Source organism: Aquarana catesbeiana, linkage group LG04 (assembly GCF_042186555.1).
Source record: "Aquarana catesbeiana isolate 2022-GZ linkage group LG04, ASM4218655v1, whole genome shotgun sequence".
NCBI lineage: Eukaryota > Metazoa > Chordata > Amphibia > Anura > Ranidae > Aquarana > Aquarana catesbeiana.
The window spans coordinates 372,934,385-372,947,171 of NC_133327.1; the positions used below are offsets into that span (position 1 = coordinate 372,934,385).

The following is a 12,787-nucleotide window of genomic DNA, read 5'->3' on the forward strand; positions in this document are numbered from 1 at the left end:
GGTGACCTGAGGTCATAGAGATCCCAAACTTGGGGGGTAGGTAGTCTACGACCTATGGTTCCGGAGTTACGAAGCTCCTTGTGCAGCCTGTCAGAAGCTACATACAGAGTGGCCAGTTTAAATAGAAGCTGGCACACTCTGTTTGCAGCAGACTGAGAGGATGAACTCACAGTGCCTCTCCTCACTTCTTGTCAGAGGCACTGAGCTCAATGGACAGCTTGGAGTCCCGGACCAATGGTAAAGTACCATTAGCCCCAGCTGTCCAATAAAAATGCTGCAGTGGAGGCACGCCTTTCACTGCAGTGTCTTGGAAAGGGCATGTGTCTAAAAGACAAATGCTCCCTTCCAGCCCAGCCCTCTTAACTACAAGGAAAAAACATGTATCTATGGGTATAAGATGTATCCACAATCCCATGTTTTTCTCACACAGTTAAGAGGGAGAATGAGAATCTGCTTCTGTTGAAAAGGTACTGTTCTAATCAAGCTAAATCATATATCGATATGCTATATGTTAAAAGATAATAATTTAACTTCAAACTTCAGTAATTTTTTAATTTTTTCCTCTAAGCAACATGCTTGAGTACAGTTTTGGAAAATATAGTAAATTACCTTAAAAACAATATATAATAATTATTTGTATATTACTTATGGTAAATAACCCCTTGCCACCCAGGCCAATTCTGACACTTCTCTCCTACATGTAATAATCACTTTTGTTTGCTAGAAAATTACTCAGAACCCCCAAACATTATATACCGTATTTATTGGCGTATAACATTAACCCTAATTTTAAGACGTAAGTTTCAGGGAAAAAAAAATGTTCACAGACCCCTTTACATTCCAAAGCCCCCCTGCACATTACCCAGAGCCCTTTATATTCCAAAGCCCCCCTGCGCACATTACACAGACCCCTGCACATTACACAGACCCTGCAATTACACTATGCAGACCCCCCCGCACATTGCACAGACCCCTGCAAATACACTATGCAGACCCCCACACATTGCACAGCCCCCCTGCACTCCCAGGAGACCCCCAATCTCCTGGGACAGCACTGCCAGTGTACTTTAAAGTAAAAAAAAAAAATCAGTGCCAGTCCCTTCTCATAGATTCTTCCTACACTGTGTCACTGCCATTGTAAACCAAAGCCTGCAAATATCTCATTAGCTCCATTCTTTCCAGTTGTCTTACGTGACCACTCTCCTCCTCCAATCTGAAGCTACACTCGGAGGAGGAGGAGAGGAAGGAGGAGATCGGCCGGAAAGAACAGCGAGATTGAGGTGTTTGCGGGCTTTAATCCCTGAACCCCCTACCCCCCCGTTGGTAAAAAAATGAATATTGGCGTATGACACGCAGGCACCATTTGTCCTCTGTTTTCGGGGGAAAAAAGTGCATGTTATACGCCGATAAATACGGTATATTGTTTTAGCAGACACCCTAGGGAATAAAATGTTGGTCGCTGCAACTTTTTATGTTACACAGTATTTATTTGCGTAGAAATTTTTCAAACACTTTTTTTGGGGAAAAAAACTGTTTCTTGAATAAAAATTAAAAAAAAAAAAACAAAAAAACACTAAAGATAACCCGATTTTTTTGCATAATGTGAAAGATGATGTTACGCCAAGTAAATAGATACCGAACATGTCACGCTTTAAAATTGCGCACGCTCCTGGAATGGCGCCAAACTTCAGTACTTAAATTTTTTTTACAGATTACATGTTTAGCCACTTCAGCCCCGGAAGAATTTACCGCCTTCCTGACAGGGCCATTTTTAGCGATACGGCACTGCGTCTTAACTGACAATTGCGCGGTCGTGTGACATTGTACACAAACAAAATTTATGTCCTTTTTTTTCCCTCACAAATAGAGCTTTCTTTTAGTGGTATTTGATCACCTCTGCGGTTTTTATTTTTTGCTCTATAAACAAAAAAAAGAGTGACAATTTTGAAAAAAAAAAAAAAAAAAAAATTTTTACTTTTTGCTATAATAAATATCCCAAAATTAAAAAAAAAAGTTTTCCTCAGTTTAGGCCGATATCTAATGTACATATTTTTGGGAAAAAAAACCCTCAATAAGCGTATATTGATTGGTTTGCGCAAAAGTTATAGCGCCTAGAAAATAGGTTCTTGGTTTATGGCATTTTTATTATTTTTTTACTAGTAATGGCGGCTATCTGCAATTTTTTATCGTTACTGCAGTGGACACTTGACACTTTTTTGAAACCACTGACATTTCTACAGTTATTACTGCTATAAATAGCCACTGAAATAGCTACTGTACAAATGTCACTGGCGGGGAAGGGGTTAACACTAGGTGGGCAGTCAAGGGGTTAAACATGGTCCCTCACTGTGTGTTCTAATTGTGGGGGGATGGAACTGACTGGGGGAGGAGACCGATGGGTCTTCCTATATACTAGGAACACAAGATCTGTCTCCTCTCCCATGACAGGACGTGGATTTGTGTGTTAACACACACAGATCCACGTTCCTGCTCTGTCACGAGCGATCGCGGGTGCTTTGGCTCCTCAGTGACGCGGCAGCCACGCGCCCATATATCCCTTAAAGCATCTGCCGTATAGCTACGGCGATTTGCGCAGGGGAACCATTCTGCCACCATGTGGTTAGAGTTGCAGAGGAGGTCTAGTGCTAGAATTATTGCTCTCTCTCTAATGATCACGGCGTATGTAACCTGTGTGTATCTGGCTCTGATACTAGCCTCACCAGCCACTGACCTCACCGATTCAGACAAAACGTACGTCCGTTGGGCAGGAAATAGCGGTGACGTCAATACGCTCGTGAGAGTGCTAGAACGATTTTTGTTTGCAATGCCTGCGATTACAGTCTTGTTGCAAGTTGTTTTTTACTAAAATGCCCGTTTTTAATCTGGACGCTACGCAATGAGTTTCCCTTTTTTCTTATGATCACTGAGTGAATCGGCTTCTGAGGCTATCCTATAGCTACATCTTTGGCTCGTTTTCACCAACGATTCCCTGCTAGGAGGCTGAATAAATCAAGCTGATCTGCACCTAATAGAGCTCACAGATGAGAATATAAACCTTGATAGGTCTTTGAAACTGGTAAGGAGACAATTTTGCCAGTTTTAGCCAAGCACTGGATTTCGCACTTGTTTTAAGGACTTTTGCACTTTATCACTATGGACGTTATTGTTTTTATGATTAATATTTATAATATTTGAAGGTTGCTTCACCCATTTAAACAGCGCAACACGTTTTTCTATATATTTTTGGATGTTGCAGTGTACACTGTTGTGAGTCCTGCTGTTTATCATTTATTCATTTTTATTTACATATACACCAAGCACATTATAGTTTTAATCAATAATAGTAATTGTACCAGCTATTTATTACATCCTTTCTTAATTGCATCCTACATACAGTGAGAATTGGGGTATTAAAAATGAAAAAGGGTTACAACAAATCGGTTTAGTATTTTGTTTGCCCATTTTTGACCATATAATGTAACAAGCTACATATTTTCTCACCTCTTCTACGAACTTTATTTATTATTTTTTTTAACATAACATAACTTCCAATAACAATGCACTTTTATTTTTATCACAATTGTTATCTGAATCCTCAGATTCAAAATACTTTCCTATACTTGATGGTAACATTCCTATTATCACTAGTTTTGCATTTTATTAACCACCTTAGCAGAAAGGAAACCTAATGCATTATAGCATATAGGAAACCTACTTTAACCTCCCTGGCGGTATGATTATTTCGGATTTTAGGTGCTGAAAGCGGTACAATTATTTTGCATGGAAATTTGGCGTTTTATATTGTAGTCCTGTAATTCTTAACAATAACACACTTAAATCTGTCCAAACAAGAGTCTAGTAGATATCCCGGGTATGATAAAGTTTGAAACACAAAAACATAAATTATAATATAATAAATAAAAATAAATAATTAAAAAAAAAAATAAAATAAATTTCCCCACAATTCACTGTCGCTCAATTCTGCAAGTGTTCTAATTTACTATCGCTGTTTTCTAGCTGGTCTAAAGCCACTTTTGACTTATAGGGGCACATTTTTTAGTTGCTATGGACAATCTCCAGTTTCCAGGCAGAAAGAACAGTATATATAATATAAAACTGCATGCAGGGCATAGGACAAAGCATTGGGGACAAAAGGGATGTGAAATAATTTCATACAGTACTGTAATCTCTAAGATTACAGTACTGTATGTGTTCTGATTTTTACAATTTTTTTAATTTGCCACCAGGCTCCGCCCCCGTGCGTCGCAACGCTCGCAGGGAACGGAGCCTGGCAAGGAGAGGCTTCGGAGGAGACAGAGCCCACGGACACTGCGGGGGACATCGCAGGATCCTGGGGACAATGTAAGTAATGCCGCACCAGGATCCTGCACTGTAATCCCGAGTGTGGCTCGGGGTTACCGCTAATGGGACCGAATTTTAACCCCGAGCCACACTCGGGAAAACCGCCAGGGAGGCTACCAAACATAGCGCTTTGACCTGTAAGTGTGCTGCTTTGTCACTAAGAACTATTAAAAGCACATCGTCCAGCAGCACTACAGTAAAAAGAAATAAAATGATGCTCCTATCATAAATTATCTTGACTGATCCTGTTGGTGCAAAAAAATAGAATTCCTTAGAAGACATTCATATTTCATGAAATAAAAATAAGGCTCATATTTTACCTGTGATCCTCTGGTTAAAACATGTAAAAACTGAATGCCAAACAGTCTTGCCAATTCACTGGTTCTTCCAATTAAGTCCAAATGTTCCAATAACTGGAGAATCCCATGCACCCTGCTCATGTAATGCTCTGTCATCCGCCATCTACATACACATCAAGATTTGTATAAGAAAAATATTTATAAGGCTTGTACACCTTAGTTCAGCGGGACATATTCCGTTTTTAGCAAATGTCTACAGTCAAAATTTGTACATGGCATATATGAAATGTGAGACTCACAATCCTTAATCAACAAACAATGCAACTATATCCACATGACCGTCAGAAGATTTAGCCCCCTTCATGACCAGGCTATTTTTTTGCTATATGGCACAATGTTAATTTAATGGACAAATGCACAATTATGCAACTCTGTACATCAATGAAATTTGTGTCATTTTTTTCCCCCACAAATAGAGCTTTCTTTTGGTAGGATTTGATCACCACTTTTTTTTTTTGCACTATAAATAAAAAAAGACCATCAATTAAAAAAAAAAAAAACAACAATATTGTTTGTTTATCTGCTATAAAACAAATCCAATAAAAAAAAAAAAAAGTCAAGTAAACAAATCTAATTTCTTTATAAATTTAGATCAATATGTATTCTGCTACATATTTTTGGTAAAAACAAAGTCCCAATAAGAGTATATTGATTGGTTCATACAAAAGTTATAGCGCATACAAATTATGGGATACATGCTGGAATTTTTATATACGGTAATTTTTTATACTAGTAATTAGGGATGCACCGATACCCTTTTTTTCACACTGAGCACGAGTACCGATACTTTTTTTTTTTTTTACTAGCCGATACTGATTACCAATACCTATGGAAGAGTAGGTAAAGGGGTGGTTTGGGAGGTGTGGGGGGGAGTTGGGTGAGGCTGGGGTGAAGATGTGCTAGATGAGAAAAAAAGGAGAGCTGATAAAGTGGGGAGGGGAGTCACAATCCTGGCTACTGCTCTCTATTCAAATAAAACAAAATAAAAACGTATGCGCTGCCATTTAAATAAACATGATTGAATACATTCAGTTGGTGCAAACACAGAGTGTATATTCCCCACCAAAAATAAGTCCAAATATATGTGCTGCGCTGCTGTGCCAAATTCTAGTTATCTATATAGTGTTAATAACAAAGAAAAAATTACTGTCAAAGAAAATTGAACTCAAATATAGATGCCTAAATACAGTATATCTTGGCATGTTAATCTGAAAATTAGTGTCCATGCATAAACAAAATTTCATACATAATACATATTGTTCGAATCCCAACTTCTTACTGGTTGGTGAAACCAAAACTCCAGTGCAAACAGTCCTATTTGCTGGAGTTCACTTTTCTATGTCAGTTTCATGTTATTAACACTATATAGATATTTAGTATTTGACACATCAGTGCAGAATATGCTGTACATTTATACTGCTCTCTATTCCCCAGGGAGCCCTCACTTTGCAGGAAAGGGGTGGGGGGTGGGGGGGAAATCTAATCACACACTGACCTGCTGCAGTGGTGCTGGCCATGTGTCTGTGCCTCTGCTTGCTGGAGAGGGAGGGGGATACATCAGGCTGAACATGGACACACAGGGCACGGGGAGAAGCCTCGCTGTGTGCAGAGCCATGCAGCTGCTAAGGAAATTACAGATCTATGCAGGGGTCACACGGGACTCACTCCCGCTCCGAACTGTGACAGAAAGATGAGCAGAGCTGAATGTGAGAGCTGCACCCGGCAGGAGGGGGGGGGGGGACAGTCAGTGGGATGGGGGGAGTTGGGCTTGGTCACCTTAATGCAGGCAGTTTCCACGGCCATGCTGCCCCGAGACTGATGACAGCTGGCGAGAGGGGAGGAGGTGGCGGGGAGGGAAATCCCGATGACATTTGACTGGTTGTTAAGGATGCGGCGGCCCCGTTCCTCAACGACCAATGATTATCTGCATTTTTTGTTTACATTCCCCGCTAACAGCTAAAAGTACCGAGCCCAAAGGTATCGGTTTCGGGTATCGGGGCATTTGAACGAGTACCGATACTCGAGCAAATGCTTAGTATCGGCACTGATATTAGTATCGGTGCAACCCTACTAGTAATGAAGGGGATCAGAAATTTATAGCAAGACTGCGATATTGCTGTGGACAGTCTGACATTTTGTGGGAACCAGTGACACCAATACAGTGATCAGTGCTAAAAATATACACTATCACTGTACTAATGACACTGGCTGGAATAGGGTTAAACATCTAGGGCAAACAAAGGGTTAAATGTGTGCCTAACAAGTGTTTTTGTGTATAGTGTGTTGCTTTAACTAAGGGATGTGCAGGGAAACAAAATAGCCTAGCACCTCCCCGCTGACAGAATGGAGGCTCTGCGTTGTTAACATATGCAGAGCTTCGTCCAGTGTGTCTCCTCGCTGACCGCCGGGTGCCAGCGGTCATCCATTGGTTGGCACCTACTGACCAGCTTCTGCTGTGGCTAATCAAAGCAGACACAAAGCGCCACAGTAAAGTTGCTATAGGGCGGTTGGCAACTGGATATTTTATGGCAAAGGATCAGACACAGTAGTGAAAGTTAGACCCTGTTTACAATAGGGAAGTCAAGAAACCAGTCACTGCTTGCCTACACAAAGCCAATTGTCTGAGCTATAAGCATGAGTATCAAAGCAACATCTACGTTATTAGAAGTAAAACTTTGTATGGTTACTCCCAAATTTTTATTTTTTGGGAAAAAAAAAAAAGGATTTAAAAAACAAAAAAACAAAAAACAAAACACTGAAAAGTGGATTTTATCAGTTTTATGCAAACATTACCTGTAAACATCTGATTTATGATCAAACCAATCTGATAATGTTCGAAAGGTAAAGAGAGGAAACCTCTGGTGAAGGATATGGAAGGCCACGTTTTCAAAAGTGTAATTAGTTAGAGCCACCTGGAAATTAAAAATGGCAGGATATTTTTATAAAAATAAACCAGAAATACTAATCTAAATCAGCATTAATAATTGTTATACAGTATCAGCAAATGTTTCTTTTTGGAGAAAGTGCTATATACATTTAAGTAGGGACATATCCTTTATTTCAGTATCACAGAGGTTACAGAAACATCAGTATAACAGGGAGAAATACTTGCTTGCTTCCTACACTCTGACTCCATAAAATCAAGCAGCATACTAACACTACACTGTCAGTGTTCTTATTTCTGGTCCATATGTCCACATATAATGGTCTTCATTACAGGCACAGTATAAGTATAATCCCCATGTCATTGATTTGCCTTACAAATATTTGTAAATGTTAAATTGTGCCTTTTTGCATAATGATGAATGCAAAACTGTAAGGCTCTCTAAGGCCCCATTCACACCACTGTGTTTCTTCAACCTTTTTTTGACGTGTTTTTCAAGGAACAGTATAGGGCAGCCCATTAATTTGAATGAGCTACCCTACGTGCGACAAACATGCCAAAAGAAGCTCAAAGACCTTTTACAGTTTTTTCAGCGTGACAAAACATGCTTTTGCTAGCTGCATTTGGCGTGTCATTAACAGTTAATGGCAATAGAAGTGCAACACAAAGTGGGGAACGCACACAGACACGCACGTTTATTCCTGAAAAAAAACACAGATGTGAAAGTGGCCTAAAAATCTGGAGATTATCATTTTACACTTGCAGCTTTCAGAGTTTGCAAAAGACTCCCAACCATACATTTCCTGAAAGCATAAGACCGGTAAAATAAAGATGATTTTGTAGGTAGAGTGATAATTACCCAAATGTTTATAAAAACTATATTTTTGCTAAAAAAACAAAAAACAAAACACTAATATCATTATAAGCTGACACAAACATAACATAACTTACAAAATTCCTGCCCCGAGGAGGATCAGAGCAGTGGAGGTATTTTAGAGAGTGGGTTAGGTGCAGTGTTAATTTTGTCGACTAAAACATTTTAGTCGACTAAATGAATACTATTTTAGTAGACTAAAACACAACTAAAACAACTGAGATGACTAAAACACGACTAAAACTAAAATGGAATTTAAGCCAAAAGACTGAAATGGGACTAAACCTAAAATGCCATTTTAGTCAAAAGACTAATGCCCTGTACACACGGTCGGATTTTCAGACGGAAAAAGTGCGATCGGATTGTGTTGTTGGAAATTCCGATCGTGTGTGGGCTCTATCGGACTTTTTCACAAAGTTTGAGAGCAGGCTATAAAATTTTCCGACAACAAAATCCGATCGGTTAAATTCCGATCGTGTGTACACAAATCCGACGCACAAAGTGCCACGCATGCTCAGAATAAATTAAGAGATGAAAGCTATTGGCTACTGCCCCGTTTATAGTCCCGACGTACGTGTTTTACGTCACCGTTTTCAGAATGATCGGATTTTCTGACAACTTTGTGCAACCGTGTGTATGCAAGACAAGTTTGAGCCAACATACGTTGCAAAAAATCCTAGGATTTTGTTGTCGGAATGTCTGATCAATGTCCGATCGTGTGTACAGGGCATAAGACTAAACCTAAATTGAAATTTGACTTCAAAATTAACACTGGTCTGTAGTGCATGTTCATACCTCAATACCATAAATAACAACATATTAGATTTTTCACTCCAGCAGTATATAATGAGTTTGAAATTGTAGAGAAATGTTAACTAATGCAATACAATTTAATAACACCCATTCAATTTTAGTGGACCAAAATGTACTGGAGATTTTAGTCGACTAAAATGTACTGGAGATTTAGTCGACTAAAACAAATGCAGAAGACTAAAATGGGACTAAAACTAAAATGCCATTTTAGTCCTAAGACTAAGACTAAAACTCAATCAAAATTTGCTGTCAAAATTAACATTGGTTAGGTGTCAGTGGGCTGGCAAATCATGGAACGGGTGGGGAAGCAAAGGAGATAGGGCAGGAGCAGCACCAATGGCTGGGAGAGGAGATGGAGGGGCTATTTATTGTAGATGAATAGCTGCAATCAGCTATTCTTGTATTCATTCAGTCGGCTGAACAGTTCTGGTCTAAGTTCATAGTCACTAAGTGGCCGTGAGCTTATAACAGAAGGGGGAAGCAAGCGATGGAAGGCCTTGTCAGCTGGAAAAGGTTCTGTGCTGCTGTATGCCTTACATTGCAGTCAGTGAAAGGGTTAATACAACTAGTTTAGTTCTTTAGAGGTACTACATATGTCCAAAGAGTGAACTGTTAAGCTGATGGCTGCTACTTGAAAGTGAAAGTTATGCAGTGGCTGTATACCAACCAATCACTTTCACAGAGCAGGTGGCACGGTGCCCTCCTAACATCCCCTCTCCCCACACACACACCGATGGACCCTGTGGTCTCCAGGAGCCTGGGACCACAACTGCCAGCTTCAGGATGGAGAGCTGTGTGAGAGCGAGACATATCCATGCCTCAATCTCACATGTAATCTCAAATGTAAACAAAGAACCCGGAAGCAGCAATGATTTTGTCATTCTGGTTTCAGATCCGCTATTTCTTGGCCGGTACGGCCAGGGGACATATATGACCAAGCAGATCTGTGCTCGGTTAGATAGTGTGAAGGGCAGGGGAGACATTGGGGTCTATTAGATCCCTAATGTCGTCAAAAAGAGTACCTGTCAACTGCCCAATGCCATCACAAAGGGAGTTTATTAACCCCTTGTGATAGCAATAAAGTAAAAATAAATAAATGAAATATCGTTTTAAAAAATAAAATGTGTACACGCCTTGTACAATAAATTAAATATCGTTTTAAAAAATAAAACAAAATGTGTACACTTTGTGTTATCTCAAATATAGCCTTCCTAGTTCTGATTTTGGACTATAGAATAATAATGCTCTATGTTGTGGTGGTGAGGAGAGTGGAGAGACTCGGTAGTTTAACAAAGGCAACTAGACAGGACTGACACAATTTCTTGTGATTTCTGTACAAAGAGTACAAAATTTATTACATTTTTTCTTAAAGAACTGCCATAACCCCCGTTGCTCCACACATATACGCAAATGCACGCCAAACATCAGCTAATGTAATTTTTTTGCTGGGTTAATGTTCACTCATTTTTCTAGGTTGAATGTTGCCTAAAGAATATTAGGTAAATGTTGAGCGAACTGGCCATCAAATGTGTAATGAATAAACCCATTAGTATATTCAGAAACTATTTTAAAGTATGTACCTCTGTTTTCATCATCCTCCAAACATTCAATACAATTCGGCCAACTACATTAATCTCGCTCATTGTGTCTGCGCCATACTCATCCTTATCTGCAGTAAACCGATTCTCATTTTTGTCTTCTATAAAATAAAAATGGATTAGAACAAATGTTAAAGAAGAATATCATGAAAGAAGCAGCCTAGATGAAACAGAGTAAGATGTAGATTCTGAATCTGAGAAGTGTTATTTTCCCCCCATTAGTGTGCAAACATACCAGGTATCCTGGAAATCTGTTGGCAAAGATCCACATTGAGGGCTGAGGCCCTTTGTAGGAGGTAACCCCAGGAGTGCATTTGAACTTCATATCCTAGAAGGATATCTGGATCATACCTGATGGAAAGAAAACCATGACACCAAAAATAGAAATGAATGTACATTTTAATATACAGCATGTAGACATATGGATCAGTCAATCTAAAACTAATGTTCCTGTTATATAAAAAAAAAAAAAAAAAAAAAAAAACACACAAGGAAGGAATCAACCATCCATCAGACTAAAAATAGAGTAGCAGGTTTTCCACAGCAAAACTCTGTATTCTTTTACTCACTGCAAATCCCGCTGCATTATTTGCAAATGTAAAAGTAACAAACTAGTAGTCCATAAACAAAACAACCCCCCCCCCCAAGAAAAAAAAAAAGTGATCATAACTGTGTGCAATCAATCCATGTGCTGGAATGCCCGAGAGGTAATGAATAGATTTTTTGGATTGACACAAAAAAAATAAACAAAAAAAGGAAAAAAATCCTTTTTTTGTTCTTGTTCTGCCACAGCCCCCTCACCTACCCTTTTCTCCCTTAACCACTAAAGGACCAGCCTCGTTTTGGATTTTAGGTGTTTACATGTTTAAAACAATTACTTAGAACCCCCAAACATTATATATTGTTTTTTTTTTCTAACACCCTAGAGAATAAAATGGCGGTCATTGCAATACTTTTTTTTGCACCGTATTTACGCAGCGGTCTTATAAGCGCACTTTTTTTGGAAAAAAAATCACTTTTTTGAATAAAAAAATAAGACAACAGTAAAGTTAGCCCAATTTTTTTTTATATTGTGAAATATAATGTTACACCAAGTAAATTGATACCCAACATGTCACGCTTCAAAACTGCGCCCGCTCGTGGAATAGCGTCAAACTTTTACCCTTAAAAATCTCCATAGGCGACGTTTAAAAAATTCTACAGGTTGCATGTTTTGCGTTACAGAGGAGATCTAGGGCTAGAATTATTGCTCTTGCTCTACCGGTCGCGGCGATACCTCACATGTGTGGTTTGACCACCGTTTTCATATGTGGGCACTACTCACGTATGCGTTCGCTTCTGCGCGTGGGACAGGGCGCTTTAAAAATTTTTTTTTTTAAATTATTTATTTTACTTTATTTTATTTATTTTTTCACTGTTTAAAAAAAAAAAAAAAATTTGGATCACTTTTATTCCTATTACAAGGAATGTAAACATCCCTTGTAATAGAAAAAAAAGCATGGCAGGTCCTCTTAAATATGAGATCTGGGGTCAAAAAGTCCTCAGATCTCATATTTAAAAAAAAAAAAAAAAAAGCCGTTTAAAAAAATGACAAAAAAAAATTGTGCCTTTAAGAGAAGTGGGCGGAGCTGACATAATGATGTCGCTCTGGCGGTCCTATGGTATAGAGACGGGTGGGCGCCATCTTGGCCTCACTCGTCTCTATACCCAGGCACAGAAAGGACCCGACCGCTACCGATGGCTCCGATAAGCGGCGGAGGGCGCGGGAGAGCGGCGGGAGGGGGGGTGGCACCTCTGCCGCCGCCGATAACGGTGATCTCGCAGCGAACCCGCTGCAGAGACCACCATTATCGTATACAGAAACGCCGGCCACAAAGATGGATATCTCGGTTGTGGC

General features: G+C 39.4%; 1 protein-coding gene across 2 annotated transcripts in view; it reads right to left on the reverse strand.

Moving 5' to 3' along the window:
- Window positions 1-12,787, reverse strand: part of REV3L (REV3 like, DNA directed polymerase zeta catalytic subunit) — a 312,168-nt gene that overhangs the window by 57,648 nt on the left and 241,733 nt on the right. For both annotated transcript variants that reach the window (XM_073627093.1, XM_073627094.1), the window contains 4 exons: window positions 11,126-11,241; window positions 10,873-10,991; window positions 7,515-7,633; window positions 4,683-4,824 (listed from right to left, as the gene is read on the reverse strand). In XM_073627093.1, coding sequence (XP_073483194.1) covers window positions 4,683-4,824; window positions 7,515-7,633; window positions 10,873-10,991; window positions 11,126-11,241 — 496 coding nt within the window. The remainder of the gene's footprint in view (window positions 1-4,682; window positions 4,825-7,514; window positions 7,634-10,872; window positions 10,992-11,125; window positions 11,242-12,787) is intronic.